At 35.6% G+C, this 21,004-nt stretch overlaps 2 protein-coding genes across 2 annotated transcripts in view; one reads left to right on the top strand and one right to left on the bottom strand.

Annotated features, from left to right (window-relative positions):
* The window catches only part of LOC115221395 (zinc finger protein 2 homolog), a 30,548-nt gene extending 27,450 nt beyond the window's left edge, over positions 1 to 3,098 (top strand). Inside the window, exon 4 of the transcript XR_005002848.1 lies at positions 3,079 to 3,098. The gene's annotated coding sequence lies outside the window, so the exon portion shown is untranslated. The remainder of the gene's footprint in view (positions 1 to 3,078) is intronic.
* A 2,281-nt stretch (positions 3,099 to 5,379) lies between these two features.
* The window catches only part of LOC115221223 (unhealthy ribosome biogenesis protein 2 homolog), a 71,541-nt gene continuing 55,916 nt past the window's right edge, over positions 5,380 to 21,004 (bottom strand). Inside the window, exons 23-29 of the mRNA XM_029791380.2 lie at positions 20,516 to 20,938; positions 17,066 to 17,176; positions 15,658 to 15,768; positions 12,624 to 12,810; positions 11,758 to 11,857; positions 7,583 to 7,694; positions 5,380 to 6,619 (exon numbers count right to left, since the gene is read on the bottom strand). Of these exons, the coding sequence (XP_029647240.1) occupies positions 6,464 to 6,619; positions 7,583 to 7,694; positions 11,758 to 11,857; positions 12,624 to 12,810; positions 15,658 to 15,768; positions 17,066 to 17,176; positions 20,516 to 20,938 (1,200 nt within the window). The 3' untranslated portion in view covers positions 5,380 to 6,463. The remainder of the gene's footprint in view (positions 6,620 to 7,582; positions 7,695 to 11,757; positions 11,858 to 12,623; positions 12,811 to 15,657; positions 15,769 to 17,065; positions 17,177 to 20,515; positions 20,939 to 21,004) is intronic.

Genomic DNA, 21,004 nt, shown 5'->3' with positions numbered 1-21,004 from the left:
AATGGAATGAAAGACAACCCTATCCTTGGAAGGGATGCAAATCTATCCATCACAGGTAACCAGAAAAATTGGTCAATTGAAGGAAAGTTAAAACTCTATTTGAAAATATACTGTATTCATACACAATTAAGTGTATGTACTACATGTGCCAAATGGTTAAAACATTTGTTTTGCAATCATGATTCCAGATTCTGTTCCACTACATGAATCCTTGGATAAGCTTTGTGAATGAAAATAAACAGATGGAAACTAAAATTCTTAGGTGGTTCTTGCTACAAATTAAAGGAGGTAGCCTTGTCACATTGTATCATGCTGATTCAACCTGAGAATTATATTAAAGCTACGAGTGTATGTGGAATACTTAGCCAATTACGTTATAGAATTCAATATTTATGTAGTTCCTTTGATCAAACAACTAGAATACTTATCAGAGTCCACAGAGCAATTTATTTACATTTATTACCAGCCTATAATTTTTTAAGCTGTTTTACATGGCCAACAACAACAACAAACTAGAATTCTTTGATATAGCATAATACCTCTTTAGAATATCTGGTATTTTCTATCTTTCCACCCCTCTTCAGTATTAAGTCAAACTAAGGTATTTCATACTAAAACCTAAGAAGCTGAGACTACTAAACAGCATTTAGTATGGTATTCTATCTACTAACTACCCTGACCATCTTTAAATTATGATTTCTGATTTAGACATAAGGTCAGCAATTTTTAGTTGTAGAGGGTTAGTTGCTTTAACACTGACCCCAGTACTTGACTAGTACTTTGTCTCATCTTTTCAGGGTCAATAAAATACAGTTGAACTCAGAACAAATGTCACAAGGCATTTTTTTCCTTCTGATATTGACAATTCTGTCCTTAATTGTTTCTAACATAGATGTGAGATCTCAAATAAGCATAATGAGATCACAATAAACATAGTGAGATGACAAATAAACATAGGTGAGAGATTACATATAAGCACAATCAATTAAATCACCCCGGTGTCTCTTCTGGATGTGATATAATGATTTTACAGCTGGTCGGTACCACTCTTTGTGCTTTCCAAGTGAAAGAATTGTAACCTCCAGTCAAATTATTAGTATTTCAGCAAATATAGTGGCAGTAACTACGAGGGAGGTTTCTAGCTGTTGCTTATTTGATTTCACCAACTGTTTAAATCCTTGTCCATGTATCTATTAGAACAAGGCCAGGTATTTGGGGAAGATGGCTGTGACTAAATTGATTCAGCATTTGACTGGTACTTATATTTAACCCAAAAAGATGAAAGGTAAAGTTGATTTTGATAGGATTTGAACTTGCTTCTTTCAACTGCCTCTTTGTAATAATGCTAGAAGGTAGATGATGTGGATTGGTTACAAATTCTCTCACTAATATAAAATAATGAATAGCAGGTTGGTGTATTGCTAAAAATGGCAGAGCCTTGCATTTCTACATAGCTACTTCAATACTGGAACTTCCCAATTAGTAGTATCAAGAGCTAATTATTTTACATATAAAAATGTGATTGTAATCACTGTGCAAATGATTAAAAGTATAAATCTTTAATACTATGACCATTGTGTGATTGTCTTTCCTTGCAAGACAATTTGTCTGAATAACATAAAACTGGTACACTCCCTACTTCACAGAACAGTGTTCAGCAATAGGAAGAACAGCTTATTGCAATGAGAATAACCATCCATGCAAGCATGGAAATATGGATGTACATAGAAAGGCATGTATGTGTTAGTTTGTATATATACATCTCGTTTTAATGTTCAGTTTTCCATGCTTTTACGTTAGATGGAGTGTAAGGCAGTTCTCTTGTGGCCAGACATGTTTTTGCAGAACATTAGAAATGAATGAAACTGCTTGTATGACAGTCATTTACAACTATCATGCAATGTCAAGGAGACCCTATAGTCAAATTGAATATACTGACAAAATAAGGAAGCATACAATTTTAAAGCTTGATTTTGATGTTCTCGTATTGATTCATAGTCAGTCTGAGCAGTAAGGGATGTGGTTAACTAGGAAGGAATGAAAAATGTATCTGAATGCTTCTTCCAAAAATGTAGAAGAATATTGCAACAAAAGATAAGTAGATGTTTTTTTCTCATTTCAGACATTGGATTGAGGCCATGTTGGGGCATCACTTTCAAGGGTTTCATTGAACAAATTGACCCCTGTACTTTGTAAGCCTGCTACTTATTCCATCAGCCTCTTTTACCAAACTGCTAAGTTACTGGGTTGTGAAGTGGGGTCGAGAAACAAAAACATATGGCAGGCTTCTTCAGTTTACATCTACCAAATTTATTTACAGGCTGCCACACAGTGGAACTAGACCCAGAAACATGTAGTTTGGGAGCAAGTTTCTTGCCACACAGACATGCCTGCTTGTGTGTCAAAGTTACAAGAACAGCAAAATCTGATGATTTAGGATTGGAAAACTGTCAGGATAGATAATTGTGCCTCTATGCAGTCACTTGACCTGCTAGAAATAGCAGCCAAATCTCCCTCAACCCTCATTTTAAAAAAGGACATGATGATTACACAAAATGCTTTGATCTGGATCTAAGAAACATCAAGGATGTAATTAAAGAGAAAATGTCAAGTTTTGACATACTTGATGAAAGATCCTCAGCCCCTAAAAAGCAGGTCATACTCTGTTTTGGGAGGTATCACATTATCATTAGACTATACAAAGTGCCTTTTTGAATGACAAGCATGAATGTCTAGAAAGAGGAAGAAGATATATTGAGGGGGGTATTACAGAGAGTCTAGAACTAATAGAAGAGTAATAAAGATAGTAATCATTACAGAAATATCTTCAGAATAAAACATTTAGGCTTATGACAAGAGGCAGGACCACAAGAGTTTGAAGCCAATATGCAAACAAATCACCATTTTTAGATACGCTTTTCTGCATGCTGGCTTGGGTTTGATGAGACTTGTTAAGGAAGTATTCTATGCCTAGGATATCTGACCTTAGATAATCTTTCAAATTTTTATTCCACTACTCTTCATAAGAACTGAACAATAGCTCATTGTCTATGTAAAGATCTGCAAACATTTATGTATACACACAAACACACACAAGCTTTAGTACAGTTTTCCATTTATCAAATTTTATTCTCAGTATTGGCAAATCCAAGTTACCTCACCATGATGGAACCCCCAAATCATGTGGTTGTGAATCTTTGTATCCTGTCCCTATTTTGCATTATTTGTTAACCTACAGGACCCCTTTGTATCTATATTGTTCAATGAGTTATTAATAAACTAGTTGTAAATGACTGGTTTGGAAGAGCTGTTCAAGTCTGCAACAGGGCTAAAATTGATATAGTTAGTAGCAGCTGTGACAACAGATATTGAATAAGGGGGAAATGATTCTCAATGTATGTAGAAAATAGGTATACACCAGACCAAATACTATTTAGTAGAGAGTGCCACTCCATACACGCAAAAATCTATTAAAAATACACTAGTAATGAAGAACAGTCATTAGCTTTAATGATAATTCATACCAGTAATGACAAGGTAAATAACATATTCTTTGCATGAGGCAGAAACTGGGGAGTGAGTGTGATTCTGGACAAGTGTTAGACCTAAGCAAAGTATAATCATATTTGCACCAACCAGATCTTAGAATGCCTTACAGAATATATAGAAATTTGAATGCAAAACATTTACTGATTTGGCTATTTAAAATAATCCTTTCTATTACAGGCACAAAGCTTGAAATTTTGAGGGAGGGGCTACTCCAAAAGGATGAAAGGCAAAGCCAACCTCAGTGGAATTAGAATTCAGAATGTAAAGACAGATGAAAAGCTACTAAGCATTTTGTCTGGCACATTAGAAAATCTGCCAACTCACTGCCTTTAGCTATTTAATGACTTGAAAACATTTTCCAAGAATGTCTTATTCATGAAAAGCAAAAATAAGAGTTGACAGAGTGTAAACTATGAATACACTAATTGTCATATATCACATCTTTCTAAAGTAAACAATATGGATAACATTAAACTGAATAATATGGAGTGCCCAAATGAGTCTTAACAATAACAGAAACATTTTGTTACCTAACTACTAAAATTAGCATTAAGGTGGAAGAGGTTTTGAGGAGAGCTCCCACTGCTGGAAACAAGTTTATTTCTGTGCATGAAGTAAAGATCTGATCATATTCCATAGAAAATAGTTTTAAAACTGAGAGGAATGGACTAAGTATCAAGTTGGATGCACAATATTATCTCTGTTCAACTAGAAAACTATAGAGCACTGGCTGTGGTATCGAGAAACAACTAAATTGGTATGGATGATACACATACTAATGATAGGAAGATTCAGGAGAGAGTAATTATAGACACAAGCAAGGCTGTGTGGTTAGGTTCTCTTTGCAACATGGTTCCAGGTTCAGTTGCACTGCATAAACATGGAGCAAGAAGCTACAACTATTGCTTTGAATACATCAAAGTCTTGTGAGTGGATTTAATAAGTGGAAACTAAGAAGCTTGTTCTAGAAATGTATGTTCATGCATGTGTCTGTTTAAACATATTCACTTCTCTATCACGAGCTATAAGCAATGATATTGCCAATTCCTTTTGTGAACAAATTATTCACTGGCTCTGTGCCTTAGCAAATGTAAAAAAGAGCTCCTTTACTCAGAAAACAGGTATGGGTTAGTAACAGAAAGGGCATCTGGCTGTAAACCAGCGCCTCAGTAATATATATTTATCTAATCCCTGCAAGCATTAGAAAACAGGAACAAATAATTGAAACATTGGATATCACAAATGAGATAATTGTATATTCAAGGATAGAATAAATAAATGCTAAACCAATGATTTAAATATAAGTGATCAGAAATATAAATTCTTTAGTTGCTTTCTGTCATCTCACTGAAGCCATGGACCATCACTTTCAAAGGTTTTTAGTCAATTATTGCAAACCCAAGTACTAATTTTATCTACCTCTATTTGTCAAACTGCTGTAACAGGAAATATACAGAAACATTGTCAGTTACAGATAAGATGGACTGCCTACCAAATTCCACTCTCAAGTTAGTTAATCTGAAATTATAGAGTGAAAATACTTGTCCAAAGTGCTATATAATGAGATGAAGCTCAGAACCATATGGCTGTGAAGCAAACTCTTAACCACACAACCATGTCAGTTCTTATATTTGTAGGTTTGGACTGGAAGAAGGAGCTGTACCCATGGACTGAGCAGGCCCACTGAGATTAATGTGAATAGTGTTTCTTTTGAATAGTTGAAGGGACAATATGAAGTGCTTAGCGTGGGGTCTGGCAGACACAGTAGATAGCAAGACAAGTCATTCAAGAGTGCTCAAATGAAGTGCATTACAAAACAAGAAACACATATTTGCTGTTTGCAGAATGGCTTAATATTTATTATAATTTTACAGGTGATGAATAGTAATTGTTATTACAAGTCTTCCATTTGGTACTCTTCATTTATGATTTGCAGTTCCACCAAGTGTCTTATTTTTTTGTCCTTCTTGAATCAATAAATGAATGTACAAAATGATACTGTATTCCAAAATAATGCTATACAAACTGATTTTGTTTCAGAAAATGGGTCCATAAAAATCTAGACTAATCATTGCTATTGCACAGTTCTTATTACCTGAACACTTATTTACATAAGAAATTTGAAAATTGAAAATACATGGTAGCTTTATCATGGATTGACAGAGAAAAACAAATTTAATGTATGAAGATGTTATGTATTTCTACAATAAATGCTTCTTATACAAAAACTGAAGTAGTTCAATGAAAATATAGAGAACTTTTTTTTTAACATCTCAACTTGATTGAGACATTAATTTATGACAGAAAATAAAATTTTCAAACCATCCAGATTATGTTCCTATGAAAGTTAAAATCAATAAAAATTGTAATTAAAGTAGTGATTTACTATTTTTTCATTAACTTTTTTATTTCTAAATTATCAGGTAATCTTTCTGCCAACTTAAAGAAAAAGTTTTACAGAAATAAATTTCTATTCTTATATGGGCAAAATGCTCCATAGTGTTTGAAGTCCAGTATCTTACATTTGGTGCCATAACAGCTGGAAAATAATGGGGTTTTTTAATGCCAACACTAAGATCATAACATATTGTTGCTCCTTTATAAAAGGAACACCAGAAGTAGTACACTGAATTAGAAAATCAAAATAGCTAGGTCAGAGATTTGACAATATAATGTTAAATCAATTTAACCCAGTTGATTATTTATAGAAATCACTGGAGACAAATGATACCAATTTCTTACACACCTAAAGAATTTTAGAGAAACGGAAATGTAGCTTATGTGTTTACTTAGCAATATCTTTAGTAATTGTGGCTCGCAACACTTCCTCACAGAAAACAATTATTCTATGTTTTCTCTTTATTGATGTCACACAAGTTCTTCCATTTATTCCATGAGTCTTCCCTGATGTGCCTTAGATATATCCCTTGTATTCATAGTTCTTGGTGTATATCGTGTAAATGGACTCAAATACCCGCTTCATGCTTTGTGGAAGAATGGCATTTAGACTATTAAGCATATGGTCGTTGCAAGACATGAGTAAACAATAAAGGCTAGAGTTTAAGATGCTCTGCAAGAAAAGGTAAAAAAGAGAAAGAGAAAATTGCTTAAATAAGAAGAATTTTGTTTCAATCATAAAAATTAGTCATAACAAAGTTATTAACTTTCAAACATTCAAACAAGACTCTTCAAAGAGAATTTTATTAGATTCTTAACTCTAACTACCCAATTACATTAATGATAGTCGTTTTAATAACTCCAAAAGAATAAAAAGTAAAGTTGACCCTCGACGAATCTAAACTTGAAGCATAATTAAATATTACTGCAGCTTTCTTAGAGATTTTTTTCTTTTTCATTTATACAAGAATTGGTTGGCCAGTTTTGGAAAAATTGGAAATATGTAGAAATTGTTAAGAATCAAAATTTTTTTCACTTGGTTACTTATTTGCAATTAAAGCATAAAGTGGGACTTGAAATATTTTTCTGTTTGATAGAATGAGTTGAGATATTATAAACTTAAGATTTTTACAGCTGTGACAGAGAACTGTGATATGTAGCCCTATCTTAAACACCAGTAGCATTGTTTAACAGTTACTACCAGCAGTATAACAGCTACTGCCACCATTAGCACTCAGTAATAGCCACTGTCATCAGCCTCAGTGAGAGCTATTGCCAGCAGTAGTCAATAGTACCTATGACTATCAGTACTCAATAATCACTTCTACTAGCAGTACTCAGTAATAGCTACTGTCAGCAGTATTTGTTAACAGCTATAACTATTTGCAACTATAAAAATTACAGGAATACCACAGAGTATAATTGCTAAACATTTCAGTATTTTGTAGCAAAACAACATATTTTTTTTTAAACAAGTGATTGTATTGTGTCAGATATTAAACAGGTGAGGAAAGGATAAACATAGCTTTGGACGTCTGCATGTGATTTCCTTATCCATAAAATTGCATGGTACTAATGACTGAATATGACAGTATAAACAGGTTTCTTATGTAATTAAATCAAAGGAGAATCTTACCTTTACAGTTGGTAAAAGAGTCACATTTGAATATGCAGCAATGAATTCAGCTATCACATAATTGACCACACTGTTCAGCTCTGATTTGTGGATGGTCATATTATTTATCAGTCTGCAGATAATAAAAGAGCAGTTTAAGTTGTATTTAGGTATACAAAACAGTAACTTGTGACTGAGAAAACTCCTGGACTGTAAAATAAAAGAATATCATTATCACCATTGTTTTATATGCGCTTTTCCATGCTGGCATGGCTTGCACGTTTTTTGAGATAGTGGCATCTGGTTGTAGCCAGATGTTCTTCTTGTCACCCTTTTTAGTCACATAGATGTCAATAGTAATGCACTAAAATTTCCAATTTCACACATGCTTATATAGTGCATGTGTACGGAAGACTGTGATGCTGACATGTACACATCAGCCACTCGCTACATACACTGTGTGCACACAAACATATGCTGGTAGAAAACATTAAACAATGTGCCAATATGCATTTTAGTTATACAAACATATCATAGGGCCATAAGGGAAAAGAAACAGGCATGGAAAAACGGTGAATGCAGGGAATTGTATCAGACTGCCAGAAGGGAAGCTAGGAGACAGGTTTATTTAGCCAGAGGGGAAGCAAATAAGAAAAAATTTGCCAATGTTCTGCACCGTGAGGACCAAAGACTTGAAGTATTTCGTGTTGCAAGACAGTGTGTGAGAGAGAATCGTGATGTCGTAGGAGAGAAATGTGTCCGTATGGATGATGGTTCACTTGCACTAAATGAGACTGCAAAGAGGGAGGTTTGGAGACACCACTATGAAAGGTTGCTCAATTAAGAGAATGAATGGGAGAAAGAGAATCTGCCAAATGTCGAACCAGCTATCTGAATTGACAGTACCTTGGTAGATAAAGCAATCAAGAGTATGAAGGCAGGGAAAGCCCCCAGCCCATCAGGAATTACTGCAGAGATGCTCAAAATATCTGGTAGTGTCGGCTATAGCCTAGTCACCCATATAGTTAACCAGGTGATACACGAAGGAGTCATACCCAATGACTGCTGTAGCAGCACCATAGTTAACTACTACAAAGGTATCAAGTTGCTGGATCAGGTAATGAAAGTCACGGAGAGGGTCATAGCCCAACTAATTAGGGAGACAGTCATTCTAGATGAGATGCAGTTTGGATTTGTACCAGGGTAAAGCACTACTGATGCTATATTTCTGGTATGACAGCTGCAGGAGAAATACCTAGCCAAAGATAAACCTTCTGTACCTGGCTTTTGTTGACATGGAGAAAGCCTTTGACAGGGTCCCCCAATCCCTTATCTGGTGATCAATGAGGAAATTAGGGATAGATGAATGGTTAGTGACAGCTGTACAAGCCATTTACAGGGATGCTGTCAGTAAGGTGAGGGTGGGCAACGAGTACAGCAAATAATTCAGGGTACAAGTAGGGGTCCACCAAAGATCAGTCCTCAGCCCCCTCTTATTCATCATAGCCCTCCAGGCAAAGACAGAGGAATTCAAGACAGGATGCCGCTGGGAGCTTCTCTATGCTGATGATCTTGCTCTAATAGCCAAGTCACTATCAGAACTAGAGGAGAGTTTTCAAGTGTAGAAGGAAGGATTAGAATCGAAGGGCCTTAGAGTCAACCTCGCTAAAACCAAAGTCCTAATAAGTAGGAAGGCAGGCAAACCACAAATCCCTTCAGCTAGATGGCCCTGCTCGATCTGCAGTAGAGGCATAGGTAGAAACTCTATAAGATGTACCCAGTGTAAGCTATGAACACATAAGAGGTGCAGCAATATCAAAGGAAGGCTAACTAGGAAAATAGTTTTTGTATGTGGCAAATGCTCAGGAGCAATAAAAACTGAAAATGTGCAGAGAATAGCTTCCGTCACATTCCAGGGAGAAAAACTACAAGTAGTTGATAGCTTCCATTACCTAGGTGACCAAGTCAGTAGCAAGGGTGGGTGCTCTGAAAGTGTAGCTGCTAGAATAGCCTGGGCAAAGTTCAGAGAGCTCCTACATCTGCTGGTGACAAAGGGCCTCTCGCTCAGAGTAAAAGGTAGACTGTATGACGCATGTGTGCAAACAGCCATGCTACATGGCAGTGAAACATGGGCCGTGATTGATGAGGACATGCGTAGGCTTGCAAGGAATGAAGCCAGTATACTCTGCTTCAGCGTGCATACACAACAGAGTGTAAGTGCCCTGAGAGAAAAGTTGGATTTAAGCATCAGATATGGTGTGCAAGAGAGATGACTGCACTGGTGTGGTCATGTGTTGCAAATGAATGAGGATAGCTGTGTGAAAAAATGTCACACCTAGCAGTTGATGGAACCCGTGGAAGAGGTAGACCCAGGAAGACCTGGGACGAGGTGGTGAAGCACGACCATCAAATATTGGGCCTCACCGAGGCAATGACAAGTGACCGAGACATTTGGAGATATGCTGTGCTTGAGAAGACCCGACAAGCCAAGTGAGACCGTAACTGTAGCCTATGCCAGTGCTGTATGTATAACCTGCCCATTTAAGAGTACCTTTCAATCATTGGACAATAAACTACGCTTGCAAAGACCCGTTGAGGCAAATGAAATCGTCATTGGCCGACGACAGTATTGCCTGATTGGCACCCATGCCAGTGGAATGTTAAAAGCAGCATTCGAGGATGGCTGTTGTGAGTGCCGCCAGGCTGGCTCCTGTGCAGGTGGCACGTAAAAAGCACTATTTGAGCGTGGCCAATGCCAGCACCGCCTGACTAGCCCTTGTGCTGGTGGCACATAAAAAGCACCCACTACACTCTCGGAGTGGTTGGCGTTAGGAAGGGCATCCAGCTGTAGAAACTTTGCCAGATAAGATTGGGGATTGGTGCAGCCTTCTGGCTCGCCAGCCCTCAGCCATCTCATCCAACCCATGCCAGCATGGAAAGCAGACATTAAACAACAATGATGATCATCATCATCGTCATCATCTTTTGTTATAAACAGCATCTACATTTTGCCATGTATGTGTGAATCTGTAGTATTTGTCTTTGTGCATCAATATTGATATTGTATTAGCTTCAAAAGACACTACATTTACAGAATTTTTTACTTTGCACAGACAATGCCTTGACTCGAACACCACTTTATCATACACCTGGAACAAAACAAAATGGTCAAGAAGGAAAAAAGTTGTTCATGTTGAAGGCTGTAAACATGTCTAATTTGATTATAATTTGGGAAGTCTCTATAGGTGCAGGCATGGATGAGTGGTAAGAAGCTTGCTTCCCAACCATATGGTACTGGGTTCAGTCCCACTGCATGGCATCTTCAACAGGTATCTTCTACTATAGCCTTGGGCTTACCAAAATCCCCGTAACTTAACAGTTGGCAAAAGAGAATAAGTACTAGGCTTAAAAAATAAGTGCTGGGGTCTATTCATTGGACTAAGAATTCAAGATGGTGCCCCAGCATGGCCGTGGTCTGATTGAAACAAATAAAAGATATAGAAATAATACATTTCTAAATCTCTCAGAGAGATTTATACAATAGTATCACGATAAAGTGGTGGTATGTTGTCAACTTAATGTGACAGTCCCATGAAAGGGAACAATACTACTGCTATTTAGCCCTAGGAAGCACTGCTTCCTGTCGGCCTTGACACATTTCCTGTGTCCTTATGTTTACAAAGGGGGAGATAAGCACCACCACCCAGCATCCAGAGACTTGTTTCTGAGTCATTGCTCATCAGTCTGGAGTAGCATAGCTTGCTAGCTGTCGATGCCTATCTGCCTCTGTAAACATATAAAAAATAAAAGATACTCTTCATATATGTCAGGAAAGTTTCTACTTAACGATGCGCTTACATGAAAAACTCAGCTTTGAGCAGTGGATAGTCACATTTGTGCTACATACAGAGAAATAGGTTTTCCATGAGGCTTGATACAAAATGATGATCAGTGGGGCGTAGCTGCTTCACAGTCACATTTATGACAGTGAAGCCTCTTTACAGTTCTATTATTGGACTCAGAGATGAAATAACTCTTGAAGAACATCATTCACATTTTTTTTATATGCATAGTCTTTTGCTTTTGTCTCATGAAATGCAGCTCTGTTACTTCTGTTCAGTTGTCTTCTGCTCCTGCTAATACAAAAAAGCTGGTAACACACAAATAAGAGTCATTACTTAGCTTTATTTACTTACCTTGATAATAAATTAGCGCAGTTACATATTGCTTTTTCTGCAGATTTATTGTTGCTTAATTTATCTTGGGTTCCTTCACCAACCACAGCAACTATCAAACGTTAGACAGGTTAAGGAGAAAAAACAAACTAACACCAAGAAAGATTCAGGCTCAAAAATATAAAAATGATTAACATAATGCTTCATTAAACTAAAGTTTCAATTGTTTTGCCATCTCTAACCTAAAGTGTATCCTAATTTTCTATTATAAAACAAACAAAAAAAATGAAAATATTCACTTTCCGTAAATAGCCACTAAGCTTATCAAATGAACTGTATATAGTATTTAGCTTCATCTCTTTACAGCCTCTATACATTGTTTTTGGCTCTTAGCTCTTGAAGAAGGTAGGAGCAACAGAATAAGAAAAAAATACCTTCTGTATAATTATGCCAAATTTTTTTTTTGTCTTAAATAAAATTAATAAAATTTACATGCTATATGATGTCCAAAATATCTTATGAAATATATCATCTACAAAAAGTTAATCTAAAAATAAATCTTGAAAAACTAGTTTGCTTAAAGTACTCATTGAAATATAAATTTCTAACACTGTTCTTGTGCAGTGACCATCACTTCTGTTTAGGGGGCATCTACACTAAGATGGTTTCCCTGGCATTTCTGCACAACATTATATCATCATCATTTTACAGCTGCTTTTTATGCTTGCATGGGTTAGAGATGTCTTCTCTTGCACAGTGTCTCACCATATATTATGATCCTTTGTCATCTTTGTGAGGTTCAGCCTGTTGAGATCAGCTTCCCTGTCTCAAATTAGTGCTTGTATTTTTTAATATCAATTGCATAAAAAATAATTAGAAAAGGATATGTTTTACTATTCCAATGAAACTTGGAAGAGTCAGCAAGATAGCATCTGTATATTCTGTAAGCAGAATGTTCAAGACATCATAGAGAGCTTGGAAAACAGCCTCAAAGGTAGCTGCATCAAGGTTTGAAAGAGGCACGAATTGGCAACCAAATATAACATGTAAAGCTGTCTTGGGTGGTATGTTTTTCTGAAAGGAAACAAAGCAATGTTGTTAGATAAAAATTGATTACTTTAACACTGATTTTGTAGGGAAGGAATGCATTTTTCTTTGTGGGAACAATTCGTTACAATTATGCAAAAGTGTTGTAAGTCCAAAACATTGCTTTTTCACAAAAAAAAAAAGAAAATAGATTCACCATTCCATTTCTTTTTACATTAGCAACAGTTTCACCTAAATAATAATATTTTGTTGGGTGTATAAAAATCTTAACTCCATGCATGTATGATATTTTCAGTTAGAAATATTTTTGCAAAACTGTTGTATATGAGGCTTTACACTTTTGAAAAATACTAAACCGTTGTGCTACACTTTGACAATTTTCATCTGAAGCAGCTAGAGATACAATAGTTTTACCAAAAGAACTGGCTATTGCAAGCAAAATTAAATATTGAAAAAGATGCATTTGGACATATGACTGTTTAACATAGTTGCAACAAATTGTTTTTATTAACCCTTCTTACCATTAACCATTTTGTAAAGTAAGGATTGGAATCAGTTTCTTGTTTTCATCCTGTCTGATAAAGTAAGTAGAGTTAAGAGCATTTCTCAAGAACACAATGCAATGGTTGTTGTTGATAGTCATAAGTTGGCTTTGGCTAAACAGGTATTTTGTCCCTAAAATTCTGTCAGTCTAGCACTGCATTGTTTGTTTGTTGTTATTACATAAATGATCAAAGTGTTCCAGCTGTGGCCAGTCTGTTTTATTTTCAGACATTTTAGACTACATTACAATGTGTCCTTTCATTACTGAAACTGGTTTATGACAAATTATATACAAACTTCATTCTAAATGGATGCCAAAGTGTTCAAGAGGACCCTACCAGACGACCCAACTGAGGAAGATTATATTTACTGGAAACAGATGCTACACATCTACGTAGCAAAAGCAAAAGTTCCAGATGAAGCTAAACTGGAGGTACTCTTAGTCCTCTGCAGAGTAAGGACCTACCCCATTGTTGAACAATCTAAAACCTTCAAGGCAGCAATAGAACACCTGGACTCAAAGTTCATAAAGAAAGGTTCAAACATAATGATGTGCCATAAGCTACTAAGTTGAAAATAAAAGAAAACGAGTCTATAGAAGAATTTATATCAAACCTTCAGGTGCTGGCCAAGAAGTGTAAAATCCAAGCCCTAACGGCAGACCATTACCAAGAAATTCTAATTAGTGATGCCTTTGTGGTTGGGCTTCAATCACCAATCAGACAAAAACTTCTTGAGTCATCAGATGACAGCTTAGAAACACAATAAGCTTGCTCAAACCATCGAGGTGGTCATTGAAGATACTCACAACTTATTGCAAGGCTCAGCTGGTATCGATCAACCACCCCATCTTGCAGTTGCCAAATCAGCATGCTTTTGGTGCGGTGGAGACATCCATAAAAAAAAATCAATGCTCGGCAAGAAACTCCACTTGCAAAAGGTGTCAGAAGAAAGGCCATTGAGAGAAAGTCTGCTTCTCAAAAAAGCCCCTAAGAAACAAACAAAACTTACCTAAAACAACAGCTACCATAGAGCTCGAGGGTGACTCAGAGGAAAACAGTGATGAGACCTTATCCATCATTTTAGCAATAATGTTACAGGACAGCTGGTACCCATTAAAATTAAGAAAACAATACACAAGCCCTTCTTGACACAGGTTCTGACAGGACATTTATAGAAGCGAATCATCTTGCAGTCTGGGGATTACAATATGATCATACCTGCCCAGAAAAAGTTAACTAGGCCAACAACACAACACTGGAAATTAAAGGCAAATTCAGTAGCAAACTACAACTGGGAAACAAATGCATATCACACTAATTTCCTAGTGGCCGACCACCTTGTAGCTCCGGTCATCATCAGAATTAATATCCTCAGTCAACACTTGGCAGTAACAATTGACTTCAAGGGTATGCTCAAACCTGTGTCACTCTGTATGTCCATGTCAAGCTTAAAATGCACTGTGTACGAACTACTTTGTAGCATTAAGACCTCTAAGCTCAAACCAATTACAACTTCAAGACACAGTCCTAGAGATGCAGAGTTTATTAAGCACGAAATAGACAGGTTACTTTCAGAGGACGTAATTCAGGAAAGCCTTTTTTGAACTGGGTTATGACAGTATGACTTAAAAGAATTTTGGCTGCTATTTCTAGATGTAGATTTAGAGAACTAATAATACCATGCCATAATTGAATATGTAGCATTGTAAAAATAGCACGATGCAGTCAACTCTAATATATGGAACTATTAAGTGATACAGACAGAGAAAGAGATTATTAGCCAAATCTCTCTCAATACACTTCTTAATCTTTTTGAAATGAAGGGCTACATTTTTTGAACTCAAATTCTTAGGATTGCACAACCCATGAGTGATGGCCACAACGGAGACACAAATTAAATGATTCAACTTGGACTGCCATGACCAGACATGTTACCATCATCATACTTATATATTCCAGTAGCATGATCTGCTATTTGTGTTGAAGGTTTAATGGAACAGAGTTGGTTGGAATAACTTAATTGCATCAACAACAGTTCTAATTTGATAAAATTAACCATACTACACTCTTCCCAACTCCTGTATCCACAACAGCCATGATTTCTGAACATTTTATATCCACTGTTGCCTTTGGATCTGAACTTTATCCTTCTGTTTGGTTTCTACTCTAAAGTACCACCTAGAAGATTACACAATACGAAAGCATAAGGTACCCTCATTAAGAATACCTTCCTTTGTAATGGCAATTTCAAATGCAATGTTCACAGTCTTCGCGAGGAAGACAGCAGCTGTCATGATATAATTGACATTTAATAAACAGCACAACTTACCTTCAACATTTTCACTTCCAAGTGAAGCAGAGGTATATATATTTTAGTCATCTTGTCCATATTACAATGCCATTGTAGCTGTTGGAACATCAACTGGGTCGAGTTCAACATCTACAAACAGAAACAGAAGTCTGAGGGAAAATAGTAATAGCAAAATGACATCTTTTGAACAGACAGAAAAAAAACTCACATTTTTTGTCTGAAATTACCTTTCATAATTTACATGGAAAATATTTAATTACTGTTGCATGAATGAAAGTAAACTCAACATTACTGGAACTGTAAAAATCTAAACTATACACTAAAAGAAGGATCGAGGTTGGCACTGTTCCGTCCATGATCTTCCCTCTTTTAATAATGCATTTTCTGAGGGAGAAAAAGTTAATTCTATAGTTGATCAACCATTTCATTATAATATAATAATATATTATGATATAATATAATAAAATACTCTGTGTTTCAATTAAATTTGAAAATGAAAAAGTCAAAGAGATTCAATAAAACTTAGTTGTTTATTGGTATATTAAACTGGTGTTTGAAACATGGGTGTTGAATCAAAGAACATGAGGCAGTCTGAAGCAAGATGGTACCAAAAGTGTTACATCAATTGCTAAAAAGCTAAGTGATGGTTTGGCACAATTTTAAAGCCTCAGATAAAATGTGTTGCAGTATTCAGTCACAGCACATCATGTTCTGAGTTCAAATCCCACTGAAAGTCTACTTAGCATGTCATCCTTCAGGGGAAATAAATTAAACTACCAATCAAATATTGGTGTTGATTAATCAATTGATTATACTCTGCCTGAGAAATATGTGACTACATGTCAATTTAGAAACTGACCACTTATACAGTGGTCACACTTATTACTGTAGTGAGCTGTACATCTCATGGTATCTGTTTACAGCAAAGGTTGAATGGGCCAGAGAATGCTAAGTATCACAGTGACAGAGACCGTGCCAAAAAAAGACTGCACTTTTCGAGCAGTCCACTCAAAAGTTATGGTTATATCAGTGAAACTATATCAAGCAGATATGTAATGTCATTATAGCAACAAAATTAGACGGGTACAAAACCATACATCTGCAGTGGAGAGACAGTTGACCACATTGATCCTATATGAATGGTACTTGTTTTAACAACTAGAAAGTTTCTATGCATTGTTAAAGTGTCTTTTGACATACCAGCCAAGTTCCCCTGAAATTATATCTTATTATCTTTAACAAAGAAAAAAGACACATTAGATAATGTAATCCTAGACACTCCCAAAAGAGGATAAAATGGTGATGGCCTTTAATCATACATCTGCTTAATAAAAGTTGTCCATCAGTTTTTTGTGTCAGAGTATGTTTGTATGTGCACACTTGATTTGACACTTTACCATTTCCCACTCCTGGTCAGATTACTTACAGTTTTTTGAAGCTGAGCATTTTCATGAAATACATTTTTCTCCAGTAGAATCTGAAACACTTCAGTTGCAGTTGTGATTTCAGTAAAGTTGTTCAATCCAGCATCAGTTTTCTAGGAATAGTTAAGAAAAAGCATTTTCATTATATAAAGCAGATACAGTTAAATGATCCATTAGGTTTGTATGTGTGTACACACACACACACACACACAATCTGCTTTTCCCTGCTGACATGGGTTGGACGGGACTTTATGTGTATATATATATATATATATATATATATAATTAAAAACTTACTTGGAGAAGAGAAACGATGCGTGCGTTCGGTCATATAATAACAATATAATAAATAAGTAAAATATATGCATATATACATATATGTACATACTTACATCTACATGTATGTATACAAGCATATATATATATATATATATATATATATATGAGTACAGGACACCACAAATAAACGTAGAACACAACGAGAAACGAAAACATAAAATCAAACAAGGAAACAGACTTTTTTTAAACAACGAAAAAACAAAGTACAGGACAAACAATACAAGGAAAATTCCCCTTCATCAGCTGCCCCTGGTTCGACTCAATGCGTGTTTCGAAGATAAGGGCAGAACACAGCCAGGCCGAAGCAGTCCTTCCTGCAAAAGGAATTCTTTTGCAGAGGGGTAAAACAAGTGACAAGAACAGGACGTAAAAGCAATACAAATGAAGAAAAAACAGTACAAATAAGGAATAACAGGATAGGGAACCAACAATAAGGGCTTTTTTTTTAGGCCTAGACGGTGGAAAAATTAGAATTATTTATTATATTGTTATATTAGTTAGAATTATTTATTATATTGTGGCTGTGTGGTAAGTAGCTTGTTTACCAACCACATGGTTCCGGGTTCAGTCCCACTGCGTGGCACCTTGGGCAAGTGTCTTCTACTATAGCCTCGGGCCGACCAAAGCCTTGTGAGTGGATTTGGTAGACGGAAACTGAAAAGAAGCCCGTCGTATATATGTATATATATGCGTGTGTGTTTGTGTGTCTGTGTTTGTCCCCCTAGCATTGCTTGACAACCAATGCTGGTGTGTTTATGTCCCCATTACTTAGCAGTTCGGTAAAAGAGACCGATAGAATAAGTACTGGGCTTACAAAAGAATAAGTACCGGGGTCAAGTTACTCGATTAAAGGCGTTGCTCCAGCATGGCTGCAGTCAAATGACTGAAACAAGTAAAAGAGTATATATCTGATGAGATGGGCGTGTCCTATACACCACAAAACTCTAAGTCATATGGAGCTCAGTCAAACTTATTAAATACATGTAACTGTAACCAAATGTATTGAGTGCTTTCTTTCATTTGTTCACTCATATATATATATATATATATATTATTTACGAACTAAACCCTTACACTCATTGCATAGTTTCAGAGTAAATTTTAATGCAAGTAATATTAATGATCCAAAAGAAAACAAGAATTACATCATCTTTCTCACAGTATGAACACTGCAATATTTCTTAGTCTGATTACAATCTTGCATCTACTTTCTTAAAAAGAGGAGATATTAGATAAACCGGGTTTAGATTCCAAAATAATAAAAAGGGATAATCAGTTTGAATAGCTTAGCTCATAGATATGCTTAATCCATGATGACCTAAACAACAATAACAACATCATCTTAGAACTGTTTCCACTATTGTAGCATAGTTTGGGCTACAGAAACCAGTATATGGGAAAAGAATGTATGCCAAATGAATTCCATACTGTTTGCATTTCTTGTCTTAGATAACCTGAAAGTCAGAAATCCACCAGTATGAAACAATATTTGTACTCCAAATGTCTCAGTGAATAAGTAGGATTATAGTTACACCACTACAACTTATCATGTTTAGATGAAAGATTGCTATGTGGTGAAAGATGATTTCATATTGCTGAGTTTCATGAAGGAGATGTCTATGGAATGCCTTTAACCCTTTCGTTACTATATTTCTGACCAAAATACACCCCTCATGAGTTTCAATTAAATTCTAAAATAATCATGAATTTAGGCTTGTTTCATTAAATAACTGTAACTTTTTTACTTATCAACATATTAATGCAATATTTAGAACATAATTAAGGAAAGGGTTCTTAATCAATTCTATTGCATAACTTTTGTCTCAAAGTGACTTTAATTACAGGTAAATTGAGCAAAAGGTAAAAATATTAAAATTTTGTTTAAACATCACCATAGAAAATGAATCATCAGCTAATATTCAAATGGGTATGCAACAAAATTTTGATAAAGAAGAATTGTGCACATCGCTAGATCATCAGTTGAATTTAATGCACAACAGGTGTACCATAAAGGTGGAATAAACTGAAATACTGGAATCCACTGCAAGTTTGACCGAACTAAAGAAATCGGTCAAAAAATAATATACAGCCCTGGTTATGGTATGGAAGTGATAAATTCCAGACCACATCGTTCCCTAGGCCATGCTGACTAAAGTTATTTTCCCTGTATAAAAACTAAATCCATGCAGTACCCAATATTTACTTCACAAATTATCTGAAATTTGATCCCTCATTTTGTGTTTGTTTATAATCTGCGTAAATTTGTTTCCGCATTGATCGCTTCAAACAATAACTTCCAGACCACATCATACCTTAAGCCATGCTGACTAACATTAGTTTCCCTGTATAAAAACTAAATCCACAACAGTACCCAGTATTTGCTTCACAAATTTTCCAAACTTTTGTGTTTGTTTACAATCTGCGTAAATTTGTTTCCGAAGTGATTGCTTCAAACAAGCATACTGAAAAAAATAAAAGTCTAATGGTTTCGCTTCCTAAGAAACATCATAGATAAACTCTATCTCCTCAGAAAAATTGCTAATAAAAACATTTTAAAAGTTTTTTACTTCATTCCGATGTAAAATCGTCTTTGCTGTCGCCATCGCCACTTTGTTTCTTCGGAATCACTGCTTTCATTTTCGGATAAAAAAATATCTTATTCATTATTTTGTACACCACATGCTTCTGTACCTATTTCATTCTTTTTCTCGATATCTCCCTATTTTCCGTTGAAAAAGCTTTAAATTCGGAATCAATGCTTGATAACATGAAACTCCTATCCATTTTCAAAGTTGAAGAAAAATCGACACAAAAAAAATGTCCCAAAATTCAGGGAATTAAAATTACACATCTATCGTTGTACAAAACTGTAGATGAACTGTTTACGAAGTATAATCACTTGTTTTCACGAATGTACTAATGAGATTTGCTCTGATATTCTCATTTAAATATGAATAGGTAATTACGGGCGGTTTTGGGCAGCTTGGTCACATGAACCAAAAAATTTTTCGGGCGGCTTTGGGCGGTTTGGCAACGAAAGGGTTAATCATAAGTCAACTCATTTAGGGTTAACTTGAGTCTAAAAACAAAAAGTAACACAAAGTAACACTTACTAAACACAATGCCAAATTTTGAAGGTGTATATGTTGTTCTTCACAACTCATTGCAGTTATAAGAGACAACATTGTTGATTGGACAGCTATATAAAGAGACTGTATGCAATTCTGTGTTGAGTAGAACTGTAGCTGACTACCAATTGTTATTGTTGATAATGGAGCACACAGAGATGCTAACTGAAGACCAGAGAAGCTTGATAGTAAACTAAAGGCTACTGCTGTATTCAAACTGCTTTCAATTGATGCCGCTGATGACGACTGAGTTCTTTGAGTAACAGTAGAAGAGGTTGACAAGAAACTGAGAAGGTCTTTAAGACAATTCCAGAGATTGGAATGTTCTTCTGGAGAGATTACAGCAGATGCGTGATTCAAAGAAAACTTGAAAAATTGCACTGAAAGCAACAAACTGGTAAAGTTTTCCTGGAAAAGAGAGAAAACAAAAAATGAAATATAAAAAAAGAACAGTTAAAACAAAACTGTTAGGAT

This window comes from Octopus sinensis, linkage group LG18 (assembly GCF_006345805.1).
Source record: "Octopus sinensis linkage group LG18, ASM634580v1, whole genome shotgun sequence".
NCBI classification, from domain to species: Eukaryota; Metazoa; Mollusca; class Cephalopoda; order Octopoda; family Octopodidae; genus Octopus; species Octopus sinensis.
The sequence above is the reverse complement of the archived record's forward strand: the minus strand, read 5'-3'. Positions and strand labels throughout refer to the sequence as shown.